We start from the raw sequence: 17,090 nt of genomic DNA, 5'->3' as shown, positions 1-17,090 counted from the left end.
AGATCCTGTTGTAATCTGAGGTAACCCTCTTCGCTGTCCACTACACCTCCAATTTTGGTGTCATCTGCAAACTTACTAACTGTACGTCTTATGCTTGCATCCAAATCATTCATGTAAATGACAAAAGGTAGAGGGCCCAGCACCGATCCTTGTGGCACTCTACTGGTCACAGGCCTCCAGTCTGAAAAACAACCCTCCACCACCACCCTCTGTCTTCTACCTTTGAGCCAGTTCTGTATTCAAATGGCTAGTTCTCCCTGTATTCCATGAGATCTAAGCTTGCTAATCAGTCTCCCATGGGGGAACCTTGTCGAATGCCTTACTGAAGTCCATATAGATCACATCTACTGCTCTACCCTCATCAATAGGTTTGACAGTGGGAGATTTATAGTGAAATTAATGTGTAAACCATTTGGTAACACTTCCAGGATTTAATTTCCATATTTTGAAAAAGTCAATCATGAGGAATTATTACTTCTAAAAATGGCAACTTAAGCATAGAAAGAGTTCTTTATTTAAGCTTATTCTGACAGATGTTCTGCAATAGCTAATTATGCACAGACTTAGTGAATCACCATATAGCAGTTTGCAGTATTAGCCTTCTATTCCCCTCCATCCTTTCTCAGTTCCACTACCCCACCTGAAATCTCTATACTCAGGCTTCTACACGGTATCTTTGCCATCCCAACAGGGAAGTGGACACTCCCAGATGTTCTTTCTTTCCCTGCAGGAGAAGTATCTGGCCTCCAAAATGGGAACCGGGACACAACAAACACAACACCCAATCCTGAATGATTGCATGAAATACCTTGGTACAAGTGTATCAATATGCTGCATCCTCAAACCCTGCCCACCGTTTACAAGTCAGGTATGTGGCAGAATACCTGCCTGGATGAGTACAACTCCAACAACACTCAAGAAGCTCAGCTCCATCCAGGACAAAACAGCCCAATTGACTGATGCCACATGCACATTCATTCCTAACACTCAGTAGAAGCAGTATGTGCCATCAACAAGATGCACTGTATTAATTCATCAAAGTCTCTTAGACGGCATCTCCGCACCGTCTAGGAGGACAAGGGCAGCAGATACATCGGAATACCACCCCCTGTAACTTCCATCCAAGCCAATCACCACTCTTACATGGAAATACATCAGCATTCCTTCAGTATTTCTGGGTCAAACTCCTGGAACTACCTTCTTAACATCATTCTGGATCTACTATAGACTGCAGTAGTTAAAAAAAGGCGAACGATTTCCTGGGAAAATAGGGATTGACAATAAATGCTGGACCAGCCAGGAAGCCTACACCTCATGAATGATCTGTAAAAAAAGGTGATTAGGTACTGACTTGATTTGAGTCCTCTGCCACCGCAGGAATTGCAAAACCTGCACCCACATCTCCCCATTCACCTCCATCCAAGGCCCAAAAGGAGCCTTCCACATCCACCAAAGTTTCACCAGCACATCCACCAACATCATTTATTGTATCAGTTACTCCCAATGCGGTCTCCTCTACATTGGGGAGACTGGACGCCTTCTCGCAGATCGCTTCAGGGAACATCTCCAGGACACCCATACCAATCAATCCACCACCCCTTGGCCGAATAGTTCAACATCCCCCCCCCACCACCCCAACTCTGCTGAGGACATGCAGGTCTTGGGCCTCCTCCACCACCATTCTCTCACCACCCAACACCTGGAGGAAGAACACCTCATCTTCCGCCTCGGAACACTTCAACCACAGGGCATCAATGTGGACTTCACCAGTTTCCTCATTTCCCCTCCCCCCGCCTTACCCCAGTTCCAACCTGCCAGCTCAGCACCATCGTCATGACCTGTCCTACCTGCCAATCTTTCTTTCCACCTATCCACTCCACTTTCCTCTCTGACCTATCACCTTCATCCCCACCTCCATTTACCTATTGTACTCTTAGCTACTTTCTCCCCAGCCCCACCCCCCCTCCCATATATCTCTCCACCCCGGAGGCTCCCCGCCTCATTCGTGATGAAGGGCTTTTGCCCGAAATGTCGATTTTCCTGCTTCTCAGATGCTGCCTGACCTGCTGTGCTTTTCCAGCACCACTCTAATCTTGAGTCCTCGATAACCTACTGCTGACAACTGACTGAAGAAATAACTGTGGTCATGTACCTTGTTTATGATAGGGACTAGTTTGCAGATTACTTCCACCTGATCCGAGGGGAGGCCGATTTCTTCTTGGGCTTCACGAAGAGCAGTATCTATCTCACTCATATCCTTCAAGTCTTGTTTCCCACCAGGAAAGCAAACCTCTCCACGGCTGCTGAGCAACTTTAAAACCAAAATCACGGTTTAGTGAGAAATACTACCGAGCATAGTTGAATTATGAGAATGTCTCTCTACAATGTAAAGAAATTTTATTGCAGATTTTCACCTACAGTTTAAGGTTTTGGATTACAGCACTGGTCTCAAATCCCTCCTTGTGTTAGACACATGGTCAGCCATGCAATTTCTTTCTGTCATTCTTCACCCAAAGTCACTGGCTCATGCTGGGGTTCAGTTCCTTTCAGTGCCTTGGCTGAGAGGCTATTCTTTTAAATCTGAACTGTGAGCTTACAAGGTGAAGCAACCTCAATTATGCCCTCTACCAGTATTCATTCCTGTTGACTTTCAGTTAAGAGTAGCTTGATAGAGAAACAGTCATTGATTTACCTCAGCCTGATAGTCACTGAGATCAGAAGATTAGACAGTTGCTACCCATTCCTGAGTGGCTGTTTCATCATCCCAGGAGTAAAGTGGAATTGTTCTGGTGACTGTGACTCCACTTCTTTGGAATGTCATGGTGCAGTGGCAATGCCTGTACCAATGAGCTAGAGAACATGGGTTCAAATCTCATCTGCCCCAGAGGTGTGTCATACTACGTCGAAACAGGTTGACTAAAAACTAAAAAAAGTTGACTCCATTCTATAGCAAGCAACCATTACCTCACCTGCATCATGAGAATATTGGCACATTGATTTATTAGCAATTGCAGAAGTAAAATCTCAGAAACGTTAACACCTCACTAAGTTTGCTCTGTCATTCAAGTAGATCATGGCCAATAGGAAACATATGTCTAATTATCCACTTTCTATCCATAATCCTATATTCTTACTCAAAAAGAAAAAAAAGGAGACTTATGAAAGGTTCTGGAAACAGAAGACAGAGCCCATGAAGAATACAGAGGACCCTCGATTATCTGGCATTCAGTTATCCAAACATCGGATTATCCGGCAAGATTGCAAGGTCCCGATGCCCGGCTAAACGATGTTATCCAGCATTCAATTATCAGAAGTTGATTAATTATGAAATATTGCCCACCTGTGTCCTTCAGATAATTGAGGTTCCGCTGTACGATAGCAGAAAATAACTAAAACAAGGAATTGAATCCCAAGGTGTTTTATACATAAAAAGGACCAAGAGGGTAGTTAGAGAAAGGGTAGGTCCACTTAAGAAGAAAGGAGGAAATTTATGATGGAGCAGGAGGCAGTGGGTGAGATCCTTAACATCGGATCTCACAAAGAAGAAGGACATGGTGGGTGGTGAGTCACGGGAAGCGATTGTTGATTTTCTAGGACATGTTAACATAAAAAAGATGTTGGGTATTTTGAAAAGCATTAAGGTAGTCAAATCCCCAGTACCCAATGGGATCTACCCCAGACTGCTGAGAGAGGCAGGCAATGAAACTGGTGGGAACTTGTACAAAATATTTGTATGCTTTTTAGTCATAGGAGAGGTCCCAGGATTAGTAAGGAGACCAAAAGTTATGGGCAGAATGTAGGGGAATAGAGTTGAGAATCATATCAGCCATGATCAAAGGGGAGAGCAGACTCAATGGGCTAAATGGTCTAATTCAGCTGCTACATCTTATTGTTTTATGGGATTATTTATGGAATGGTAGAAAAGCAGGAGGCTGTAAGAACACAGCAAGCCAGGCAGCATCAGGTGGTGAAGAAGTCAATGTTTCGGGTATAACCCTTCTTCAGGACCTTTTTGACTGAATGGTATTCTGCTACTACTGAGTACGTAATCTTTTATGTCTTCTTTCTGTTTCTCATGCAAATGATATTCCAATACTTTTAAAATTTCTCAGGCATGTCACTTCAGAGCTAAAAGAATTATACAACTCACCAGAGAAATTTTAAAATAACATTCTATTTCAAAGCTTTTAATATACTAGTCTACACATTGCCCTCTTTGTTGTTTATAAATAGTAGCTATTTACCTACAGCTTGCAGATTAAGATAATCTCTATCTGTGTTCCAGCATTCAATTTTTTAAAATATTATTTAGCTTTCAAAAATAACTGAACACCACATCTTTTATCTTGATCTAATTTGCATGACTATAACTATGAATCAGAGTAGGATTAGTTTTGATTATTAATCACTGTGAAGACTGCACAGTAAAAACAATATTGCTGTAATTTTAGCAGGTAATTATTGGGTTTTTTTCATTCATGGGATGAGGACATTGCTAGCTAGGCTAGCAATTAGTCCCCATCCCTAATTGGCCAGAGGGCAGTTAACAGTAGGAACAAATTACTGCAGATGCTGGAGTCTGAATTGAAAATACCAAATGCTGGCGATCACAATGGCTCAGGTAGCATCCATGGAGAGAAAGCAAAGTAAGGTTTCAAGGCTTGATGACACTTCGTCAGAACTGAAGTGAATTGTGAAGGTGTGTCTAAGGAAAGGAATGGGTTCCCTTACTTTTAGTTTTGTCGGCTACATTCGGTTACTGTCTCTCCACCACCACCTCCACGCGGCCCAAATCCCCACCCCAGAGGGACTGTCCATTCTTTCCAATCTGGCAGTTCGACACACCATTGTTCTGCGATCCCACATTCTGATCACTGAATCTGAACTATCGGCATCCTTTCTCCCCAAGCAATCCAACCCTACTTCCCTTCACCTGTTGCATAAATGCTGTTTCCTCTACACATTACTTCAGCTCTAATGAAGAGTCTTGTAGACTCAAAATGTTAGCTTGCTTTTTCTCCATGGATGCTGCCTGACCCGCAGTTAAGTCTGAACCACACTGTTGTGGGTCTGGAGTCACATGTAGGCCAGACCAGGTAAGGATGGCAGTTTTAATTCCCTAAAGGACATTAGTGAGACAGATAGGGTTTTACTAGGACAATGGAGTCATGGTCACCATTAGACTATTAATTCCAGACTTTTATTCTAATCATTGAATTCAAATTCCACCCTGAAATGTTATGGATGCACTGAATGAGAGCTGCACTATTGGACATGTTAAACTAAGGCCTCATCTGACCTCTCTTGAGGTTCTAAAATATGCCATTGTCAGGTAACAGCCAGCAAGCCTATCAGATATGCATGTGTAGACCAAGAAACATATAAAATTATGTGAAGCATAACTGTAACTGTAAGAACATTTCCTCATTGGCAAGTGTGTCTAAGACCAGAGGGCACATGTTTAAGGTGAGGAGTAAGTACTTCAAAGGGGATCTGAGGAAACCATTTTTCAGCCAGAGAGTGGTAGAAATACGGAACATGCTGCATGAGAGGGTAGTGGAAACAGGTACTCTCACAATATTTAAGAAATATCTGGACAGGCAATTATAATGCCGGGACATATCTGCATTTGGGCAGAAACTTGGCACCACCTGTGCACAACTTATTAGTTATCTTTGGTTGCATTGGGAAGGACCTTTTTTATTAAAACACATTGAGATTTGATACTACTGAATGCTTTCCTCAGCTATTTCAGAGTACAGTTAAGAGTCAATCCTATTTGGATGTAGACCATTTCATGTAAGGATGGCCCATTCTTTCATGGACATTTGGGTGAACGAATCAGACTTAATGCTCAATCGGAGAACTTTATGACCATTTGTTTATTTCTAACTTAGTTTGAAAGATGAGTTCAATTTTTCCTTTTCCTCTGGTAAGATTTGAACTTGCATTCCGTGGATTATTACTTGAGGCTTCAATTGTTGTTAATTGAATACTATTAACCTTACACGGCTGTACAAATTTACTGAGACACTCTTCCCTCGCCTTACCATGCTAGATCTCACAACATTCTCCTCTGCCTTCTATCTAGGGGAGATGATGACACAGTAGCACTGTCACTGGACTGTTTATCCTCTGGGGAAATGAGTTCAAATCTCACCACGGCAATTGGCAGAATTTGAATACAATGCAAGTCAATCTCAGTGACCATGTGACAATGACAACAATCACTGATTCTTGTAAAAACTCACCTGGTTCACCAATATCCTTTAGAGAAGACAGTCTGCTGTCCTAACCAGGTCTGGCCCACATATGACACCAGACACACAGCATTGCCCTCTGAAATGGCCGAGCATAAACAGTTAGCAATAATCAACATATGATGGCCTTGTTAATCTGCGAATTCAATAGGTGAAGCTCCCCGTTCTGATACAAACTAAGAAGAACACCCCTGTAGTCTCCCATTTCTCAGTACTGTACCTTCATGGATCTAACTGTAAGCAGTACATGCAGCTCCTCATTTTTTATTAACAGGGGTACCAGCACTGACGCTCTGGGAAGAGTCAAGTCTGAGTACTTATTTCCTACATCATATGTCTTCAGCACATGCTTGACCTTCTCTTTAATTGATCTAATAAGAAACAAAAGAAGGAACATCACACGCAGCTCCAGTTTGAAGACTTGCAACAGCGTTTGCTGATACTGCCTTTAGATGTTGCAATCTGCCTCAGATTTGTGACTTGGCACCTTAAAGATGAAAATGGGTCAAGGAAAAAAAAGTAAAGTTTATCTCCTACTTGGTTCCAGCGACAGCCATGTTTTAATTCAAGGTCAGAATTATATTATAAAGTGTGGAGTAATGTTTCCAATCAAAGAATCACAGAATTTTAGAATCCATACAGTGAGGGGAAGCAGGTTGTTCGGCCCATTGAGTTCACACTAACCCTCTGAAGAGGATCCCAACCAGTCCCATTCCCCCTACTCTATTCCTGTAACCCTGCATTTCCCATGGCTAGCCCACCTAGCCTGCCAGTCTCTGGAACACAATGGAAAACTTAGCATGGTTACTTCACCTAATCTGCACATTTTTGGATTGTGGGAGGAAACAAGAATATCCAGGGGAAACCCACGCAGACACAAGGAGAATTTGCAAACTCCACACAGACAGTCGACCAAGGCTGGCATTGAAGGCCTGTTTCTATGACGAATGAGTCTATATCTGCATTTGGGCAGAAATTTGACACCACCAGTACACAACTTTTTTATCTCTGGTTGCATTGGGAAGGACCTTTTATTGGAACACATTGAGATTTGATACAATGAATGCCTTCCTCAATTTCAGAGTATAGTGAAGAGTCAATCCAATTGGTATGGGATTCCACACATATGTAGGCCTTTTCATGTAAGGATGGCCCATTACTTCATGGACATTTGGGTGAACCAATCAGACTTACCGTGCAATCTGAGAACTTTATGACCTTTTTTTATTTCTAACTTATTGAGGTCATGACAAATTGCCATAGTGACAGGTGCATTAGTCAGGGGTGGGTATCAGGTAGAGGAATGGGTCTGAGTGGGTTAATCTGCGGAGGGTTGGTGTGGACTTGTTGGGCCAAGGGCCTGTTTCTATACTGTAGGGAACCTAATCTAATCTAAAGATGATTTCAATTTTTTCTACTCCTCTGGTAAGATTTGAACTTGCATTCTGTGGATTATTAGTTGAGGCTTCAATTATAATTAGTTGAATACTATAAACCTTACACGGCTGTACAACTTTACTGAGACACTCTTCCCTCGCCTTACCATGCCAGATCTCACAACATTCTCCTCTGCCTTCTATCTAGGGGAGATGATGACACAGTAGCACTGTCACTGGACTGTTTATCCTCTGGGGAAATGAGTTCAAATCTCACCACGGCAATTGGTAGAATTTGAATTCAATGCAAGTCAATCTCAGTGACCATGTGACAATGACAACAATCACTGATTCTTGTAAAAACTCACCTGGTTCACCAATATCCTTTAGAAAAGACAGTCTGCTGTCCTAACCAGGTCTGGCCCACATATGACACCAGACGCACAGCATTGCCCTCTGAAATGGCCGAGCATAAACAGTTAGCAATAATCAACATATGATGGCCTTGTTAATCTGCGAATTCAATAGGCAAAGCTCCCCGTTCTGATACAAACTAAGATGAACACCCCCTGTAGTCTCCCATTTCTCAGTACTGTACCTTCATGGATCTGACTGTGAGCAGTACATGCAGCTCCTCATTTTTTATTAACAAGGGTACCAGCAATGGCACTGTAAGGCAGCAATGCTAATCACTGAGCCACCACGCTGCTCATTCACTGACAAAAGTTGTTTAGTTATTTTAGAGATGACATTCAGTTAAACATTAACACAAAAGTTCACAAACATAAACTGGACAAGGAAAAATCCTAAAGTGTGAGCCAAGTATGTTCAGCTGGACAGAAACCTGTGCTTTCATAACCACAACATTAACTTGGAGAGATGATGTGGAGGAGCCGGTGTTGGACTGGGGTGGACAAAGTTAAAAATCACACAGATTAAAGTCCAACAGGTTTATTTGGAAGCACTTGCACTATAATCTGGTACTGTGTGATTTTTCACTTGCAGAGAGGATGTTTAGCTAATTGATCCAAAATGCACACACTCTGATTAAATCAATCATTTATCCTCAAGTAAACTCCTGAGTTAATTACAGCATTACAATCACCCTGCAGCTTTCCAGTATTGAAAAGATAGTGCGGCTGCAGTTTTGGCATTCCTTGCATTTTCTCCTGCAGAAATATTGATATAATTTTCAAAGATTTGAACTAAAATGAACTAAAATCTCCTAGAATTTGAATTTTACAGAATTTTTTCTTACACTGAAGTAATGACCCCACCATTAAGTCTTTTTTGACTGAATATCATTACAAACCAATGACAAGATGCAAATTATCAGTTACCATGCAGCAGTGGCAACAACTGCAGAATGCTCAAAAACAAAAACAATATACACTATAAATAAGTAGTTATCAGAGAATGTTGTCAAACTAACTGGGGCTTGTACCACATCAGTATCACAGTGCTACTTTTACAAGTAGCTCAAATGTCATGCATAAAGTAGCGAGAGTACCTTTTACATCACTTCAAGAATCACAAGAAGCCCACAGTAAGGAGCACATCTCCACACTCAGTAATAACCACCCTCACCAACAACCAGTTGCCATTTTCAAGTTTTTGCAACTGTACCCTGAAATTGTGCAAGTGTTTAATGTGGCTCAGTGATTAGCATCCTTGCCTTTCAGTCTGAAAGCTGCGGATTCATGTTCCACTCCAGTGACTATAACATACAATCTTGTCCCGGTATTTCAGGGTCATTTTGAAGGAGCACCACATTGACAGAGGTGCTGTCATTTGCATGAGACTTTAAACCAAGACCCCATTTGCCTTCTAAGGCAACATTTCTCCACAGGTATGATGTCAGGTGGGGAACAAACAGGCCACACACAAGTGACAGTCTGCAGACTCGGCTATGTAATGTTAAAGGGCTCCATACAGTGCAACAAGCTGGCTGGACACAGTAAACACAAGTAAGAGGGAGCTCTTAGAATAGTGATAAAAGAAGATATAAATCTACTTGAAGAGAGAGAGAATTTTACCTTGTGTCCTCATCAACATTTATTTCTTCCCCGTCACCACAAAAATCAGACATCATGCTTATTATCTTACTGCTGTTCATGGAAGTTTGCTGTGTACAAAATTAATTCTGCGTTCCCAATTACTGCAACATCAATGAGGATGTGAAAGCTTCCGTATAAATGTAAGTCTTTCTTTAATCATCATTTGAATAGCACAATGACAACAATTTGACTGTTCCGGTGCAATCATTTCCCAGTTAATATGAAAATTTCCTTCTTTTGAAATGGGGTGGTTTCCAAAGCATTTGCAGCTTCAAGTGGCAGTACCACTTTGAATCAGCATTAGGTCACAAATAAAATCTTTCTAAGTATACAATATCATTTTGTTATTAAGGTGTGGAAGTGTCCTGTACCTTTAAAAGAGTAGAGGACTTGGCAAGCACTCAGAGGGCTGGAGACTTTACAATGTAACATTTGGTTCAGAACAGTTAGCACAGGTTGAGTTGCTATGAGACAAAAACAAATTTGAATTTGGCCAATCAGTTTAAATTATACCCCGAAAATACCAAATTCTAATCAAGTTTGAATCGAGTATATTAACAATCTTAAAAGCCAATGACACAATCTGATGCTTTGGGGGTATAAGACTCGGAAAAATGTAAAGACTATCTGAAAAATAGCTCTCTTAAAGGTACCTTTATTGATCAGTAACCTGTGAAGCAGAATCTCCAAGCAGAAGAAAAAATGACAGGTGGGACTAGATTGGGTTGGGATATTAGATTAGATTAGATTAGATTACTTTACAGTGTGGAAACAGGACCTTCGGCCCAACAAGTCCACACCGACCCGCCGAAGCGCAAACCACCCATACCCCTACATTTACCTCTTACCTAACACTACGGACAATTTTAGCATGGCCAATTCACCTGACCTGCACATCTTTGGACCGTGGGAGGAAACCGGAGCATCCGGAGGAAACCCACGCAGTCACGGGGAGAATGTGCAAACTCCACACAGTCAGTCGCCTGAGGCGGGAATTGAACCCGGGTCTCTGGTCAGTATGGACGGGTTGGACTGAAGGGTCTGTTTCCATGCTGTACATCTCTATGACAGGAATACAGAGAAGAACTGAAAGATAAGAAGTTTTGTCGGACTAGTATTATAGAAGGGAAAGGTAAAGGTTAGGTTTGAGGATGGAGTTGTAAATAGTTGTTAGTTAATTATCCTGTTATAGTTTAAGAAATAAAGTTGTTAATTTTTACTTTAAATAGTTCTTGGCCTCTTGAATTTCCTCAGATTACTGCATGGGATAAATCTTTTCTGTATTGCTGGGTTAAATTGAGTAGGAGGGTTTAACCCATGTCGTAACAATTTCAATTCCTCCAATTAAGTGGAGATTTTGTAACTACTATCATATATAGGTGGGGGGGTCACACTTGGAGCAAATTAGGATACAACACCTGACTGAAGTCATTTCTGCAGATGCGAAGTTGATCACAAGAACACTGGAAGAGCTGTGCCTGAGAGGTGAGAAAATATCAGTGAGGGCTTCAGAAGCAAATGGGTTAAAGTGAGAATGGGTTGGGAGACAAGTGATGTTTTGGAAGCAAGTGTTTTCACTGAGGCTCAAACAGGTCAGTGATCTAAAGCTGCTTGTGATCGTGGTCAGTGAGATGGAATTGAGGAGGGGGTCAGTATTTGTGAAAAGGACTTAAAGACAATGGCAGTGAAGACTCCCCAAGCCCATACTTTGCCTATGTCTTGCTTTCACACATCATCTTTCTCATGCTTCTAAAACATCCAGTATCTTTCCCTCCATTCCCTTTATACTGCAACTTTCTTTTGGAATTCTTCATGTACTGTCTTTCCTCTCATCATAATTGACGTTCTGCAAAAGAAATAAGCCTCGGCAGGACCCAGTAATACTGGGTAGAATTCATTTCTTAATGGACAATATCTGTCAGAAACATCCAGGGTCTAATGGTTTGAGAAATAAAATTTAAAAAGAGTCTAAATGCAGAGTGAATATAGCACAATCTCTGGGATTTTAGTAATGCTCTTGGTGAAGTTTCAACATTATATAAACATGAATGATGAAAAACCCAGCGTTACAGTTATAGAATTTCTGTTTATAAATTTGAACTGTTAGATAAGGGAAGTTTGAGCTATTTAACACTGAAAATGAAATACTTGTGATTATAGCTCTATCACTGTGTAACAGTTTAGAGAGAATTATGAGCAATATTGGGCAAGAAATTTATTGTCACAACATGGAATTACATTAAAAGCAAAATACTGCAGATGTTGGAAATCTGGAATTAAAACAGCAAGTTCCAAAACTCAGCAGGGCTGTAGAGGGAGAACAATAGTTAACATTTCAAGTTCAATTTGACTATTCTGAGCTATGTTAATGTACATTCAGTATTTTCAAAGAGGTTTGGTACCAAACCACCCATGAACAACAGTGATCCCTGTGATTAAAATTAACATACACACAATGCATTTATATAAAATAGGTTGAATATTAGCAGGCTGCATACCCTTAGTTTTTACTCCATTGAATTTAGACGATTAAGAGGAACTAACTGAGGTCGTTGAAATAATAGAATGAAATAAAGCATAGATACAGAAGGGCAAGCACCCTACTGAAGAAAAATCTGCTATGGACCAGACCAAAAGCCTCCTTAATATAGTACAGAGATAGCCGAGACCCTAACTTTTATATTTATTTAAAGGCAAACAGAAGGTGCTGTGTTCCAGATGTGATTTGATTGGATCACCACTAGGCTGTAATCAAAAGTCACTTTATTCCTACAACACAATTACAATACAGAAAAAAAGAAGAATTGGCATAATTTTAATGCTCTTGAAATACCTATCAAGATAATATATGATTTTACCATTAATTATCAACTGTTCCGATATATGCAATATCCCATAAGCAACCCTTTGGCAAAAATTCAATTCTGTAAAACAGCTCTGGTTCTCATGTGCTGCCTCTCTTCAATCCAGAAGAAATAATCTGCCTCTTTGGAGTTTTAAGAGGAAACCTCTCGCCTAAGACTTCACTCTAGCAGCTTGGATCTCAGGATTTTAGCTCAACAGCAAGCAGAGATCTTCAACTAATTGAAAGCAAAACCAAAAATCTTACTGGATCTGACTGAGGCCTGAACCTGTCCATTCACGATGCCTTGTCATTTAAAAATACACCTAGGGAGAATTCACAAGCTGTTTACCAACTTCCTGTCTGAAGCAGATATTCCAGCACCACTGTGGTAATATCTCTCTTCAAGAGAAACAGCACAGAACACATCTCTCTTAAGGGCACAGTACCGTCTCAAGTGACAACAAATAGAAGAGCAAAGCTAATTTAGATCATTAAATAATCATAAATGTCCTACAAACATATAAATAACAAAGGGAAATCAGGATGGTAATAGCACCACTAAAGGTTACGTGCAATAAATTCAGAGGTAATGGCAAAAAGACAGAGTAGTGTCTTGATCTCAGTATTTATGAGGGAGAATAACAAAGTGGACGTGACATTAAAGCATAGAAACATTATAGAAAATAGGTGCACGATTAGCCAATTCTGTTCTTCAAGCCTGCATTACTATTCAATATGATCATAGCTGATCATGCAATTTCAGTATCCCACTTTTTCTCCATACCTCTCGATCCCTTTAACCACAACGGCCATGTCCAGCTTCCCCTTGGATGGAATCAAGATGTGAAGACCTACAAGATAGGTGGGGTAGAAGATGCAGTTTGGGGGAAATTTTATGAAGATTGGTGGAGAAAACTTTGACGACATATTCTGTTTATGTGCTATAAATATAATGTAACTAAACCAGCAGGATTACATACACACATTAGAGAAATGAGGGAAATGTAGCAGGATCATTATTAAATACATATAAATTCATAACTAAATAGTACTAAAAGACTACAGTCAAGAGTGTGGTGCTGGAAAAGTTCAGCAGGTCAGGCAACATCCGAGGAGCACAAAAATGGTGAATTCCTGATAAAGGGCTTTTTGCCTGAAATATCAATTTTTGTACTCCTCGGATGTTGCCTGACCTGCTGTGCTTTTCCAGCATTGCACTCTCGACTCTAACCTCCAGCATCTGTAGTCCTCACTTTTGTCCAAAAGACTAGTCAACTAAGCAGTTCCTATATTAAAAAAGGGAATAGAATACATGCAGGAAAATATAACTGATTAATTCAACATCAGCAGTGGGGAAGATAATGCAATCTTTATTCAAAGATTTCATGCAAAAGAGAAACATCTGGAATGTGAAGATGCAATCTTGTCAACATGCATTTCAGAAGCACTTCTCCACTAGACAGGCTAATGGAAAGCTGCAACTCCTTCTGTCAAAAAGCTGCAGCTGCTTCGTCATTAGAAATTTCAGGATGGAGGATCACCAATTTTTGTTGATTCAGGGTATCAGGGAAATGAAGCACATCAGGTAAACCAAGTTGATAGACAGATTAGCCATGATTTGACTGAATGAAAAGATTCGAGGAGCTGAATGATCTGTCAATTACTTCGATTTCAGGATGTATCGGTACACTACTATATTTTTCATTACTGTACGCCGTTATGGCAATCTATGTTCAGACTGCATTATCATCATGGTTTTAGGACCAGTATTTCTAATGCTCCAAACACAAATTTGATATTTCTTCAGCACTGTTCATGCACAAGAAAGCCAATTACCACTGATTAGCAAATGTGTCTCTCAAAAGTCCTAAACTATTTCATTGCCCTGTGCTATGATGATTTTCTCTCACCCATCTCTTCCACAATTCCCATTGCCTCCAAGACTTTTTATGCAAAAATTCACTGTTTGATCTGCAAATCATACTACTAATGCTAAGTGAAGAAATTGGACGACTTGGCAGAAATGTTACTATCACTCCTCAGTGCATTCCTGGTTCTCAAGGACTTATTACATAATAAAACACTTTGTTTGTCCATTCTGCCTCATGCTTGCTTTCTGCAGGCTAGAACAATGTAAGGACACAACACGTACTTGTTTGGCCCATCAAGCCTGCTCTGCCATTCAATATGACCACAGCTGATCTCAGGCTTCAATTCCATTTTCAACCTTGCTCCCTTGATTCCCTGAGAAGCTAAGTATCTGTCAATCACACCCTTAAATGCATTCAACCAGACAGTATCCACAAACTTCAGGGTAAAACAAAATTTAAAGATACATTGTACTCTATGCAAAGCTAAAGAATTCCTGGTTTATTAAGCCACCCAGCATGATGTTTTATTAGTACAATCACATCAATCAAGGGAAGTGTTGATTGCTCATGAGATAACAGCAGATCTTTTTTAAGTACATAAGAAAGACATTGCTGCAGTTTGTTCCACTTTCAAAATGACTACTCTCTTCTTTCAGGCCACAGCACCACAAAGAATTCACAATACTTCATGTGGGACTAAAGGACAGCAGCAGCACACTCGTGTTAAGTACTTTGTAAATTAGTCACGCAACGTTGTAAGTTAGTGGGTGGCACGGTGGTTAGCACTGCTGCCTCACAGCGCTAGAGACCCGGGTTCAATTCCTGTCTCAGGCGACTCTCTGTGTGGAGTTTGCACATTCTCCCAGTGTCTGCGTGGGTTTGCTCCGGTTTCCTCCCACAATCCAAAAATGTGCAGGTTAGGTGAATTGGCCATGCTAAATTGCCCGTAGTGTTAGGTGAATGGGTAAATGTAGGGGAATGGGTTGCGCCTCGGCGGGTCGGTGTGGACTTGTTGGGCAGAAGGGCCTGTTTCCACACTGTAAGTAATCTAATCTACTCTGTTGCTGCAAACTGAGGATTGGTTAAATGCTCCAACGAGTTGCATTGGCTTGAACTACAATATTAGCAGAGCCGAATCAAATTTCCTCTTAACAAAGCATAAAGTCAGAAGTCACACAACACCGCGTTATAGTCCAACAGGTAGAACAGAATATCCTTTATTGTCACATGTACTCCAGTACAACATACAGTTTTTACAATGGCTGCCTATAATGGAGGAATAAAAGGAAAAGCAGTAGCATTCCTTACAATGTCTGCAAAATAAGTTAGAAATAAGATAGTTATAAAGATAGTTAAAAGATTGACATTGCAGTCTGGTAAAGAATTTTGAATAGACATTATATTACAGCAGCATTACAGCAGCTCAATGAGCATGTGATCTGACCGCCCATGCCAGTCTGCTGCACTAAGGTAAGTTGCGTTGCTCTCGGACTCGCTTTCCCTCGCACTGCACCGGGGTTTGCTTCCCCTCATGCTGTTTGGGACTGCTAAAAAGAGAGAAAAAAAGAAAAGAGAAAGAACAGGCATAGCAGAAGAGCTCCAAATGGAGCTCTTCAAAGGCCGGTAACACCCAGGTCCTGAATAATCGAATGTCACCGTCAGATTGGTTTTTTTTTGCAAAACATCCACCTCCAATGTCCTGCATTGGATTTGCACCATGCTCCTGTGAAGACAGTGCCTGTCAACTCGGGTACTCTGAGAACAACATCCAGAAAAGCTTTCACCAGAATAAAGGCCATAAAGATAGGTTTCATTTAGCATTCACTGTCTTCTTGTCTCGCAGTGTTTCTGAAACCACTGGCTCTCTCATTCCATCCCGATTCCTCTGAGGGGCCTCACCAGGTAACAACAAATAGAGTCATAGAGATGTACAGCATGCAAACAGACCCTTCGGCCCTATTTATTCATGCAGACCAGATATCCTCACTAATCTAGTCCCGTTTGTCAACATTTCAGCAAGGCAGCCTTTGTGTGGAGCCGCAGAAAATGGGGGAGATACTAAACAAGTATTTTGCATCACTATTTACTGTGGAAAAGGATATGGAAGATATAGAATGTAGGGAACTAGATGGTGACATCTTTAAAAATGAACATATTACAGAGGAGGAAGTGCTGGATGTCTTGAAATGCAAAAAAGTGGATAAATCCCCAGGACCTGATCAGGTGTATCCTAGAACTCTGTGGGAAGCTAGAGAAGTGATTGCTGGGCCTCATGCTGAGATATTCGTCTCATTGAGAGTCACAGGTGAGGTGCTGGAAGACTGGAGGTTGGCTAACGTGGTGCTGTTTAAGAAAGGTGGTAATGTCAAGCCAGGGAACTATAGACCAGGGAGCCTGACCTCAGTGGTGGGCAAGTTGTTGGAGGGAATCCTGAGGGATATGTTCACGTATTTGGAAAGGCAAGAACTGATTAGGGATAGTCAACATGGCTTTGTGCATGGGAAATCATGTCTCACAAAATTGATTGAGTTTTTTGAAGAAGTAACAATGAGGATTGATGAGGGCAGAGCGGTAGATGTGATCTAAATGGACATCAGTAAGGCATTTGACAAGGTTCCCCATGGGAGAATGGTTAGCAAGGTTAGATCTCATGGAATACAGTGAGAACTCGCCATTTGGAT

At 41.0% G+C, this 17,090-nt stretch overlaps 1 protein-coding gene across 1 annotated transcript in view; it reads right to left on the bottom strand.

Annotated features, from left to right (window-relative positions):
- Window positions 1-17,090, bottom strand: part of LOC122558221 (hypoxanthine-guanine phosphoribosyltransferase-like) — a 90,610-nt gene that overhangs the window by 1,424 nt on the left and 72,096 nt on the right. Inside the window, exon 11 of the mRNA XM_043706553.1 lies at window positions 2,153-2,311. Coding sequence (XP_043562488.1) covers window positions 2,153-2,311 — 159 coding nt within the window. The remainder of the gene's footprint in view (window positions 1-2,152; window positions 2,312-17,090) is intronic.

Source organism: Chiloscyllium plagiosum, chromosome 17, assembly GCF_004010195.1.
Source record: "Chiloscyllium plagiosum isolate BGI_BamShark_2017 chromosome 17, ASM401019v2, whole genome shotgun sequence".
NCBI classification, from domain to species: Eukaryota; Metazoa; Chordata; class Chondrichthyes; order Orectolobiformes; family Hemiscylliidae; genus Chiloscyllium; species Chiloscyllium plagiosum.
Note: the sequence above shows the minus strand (reverse complement) of the source record. Positions and strands in the feature narration are given on the sequence as shown.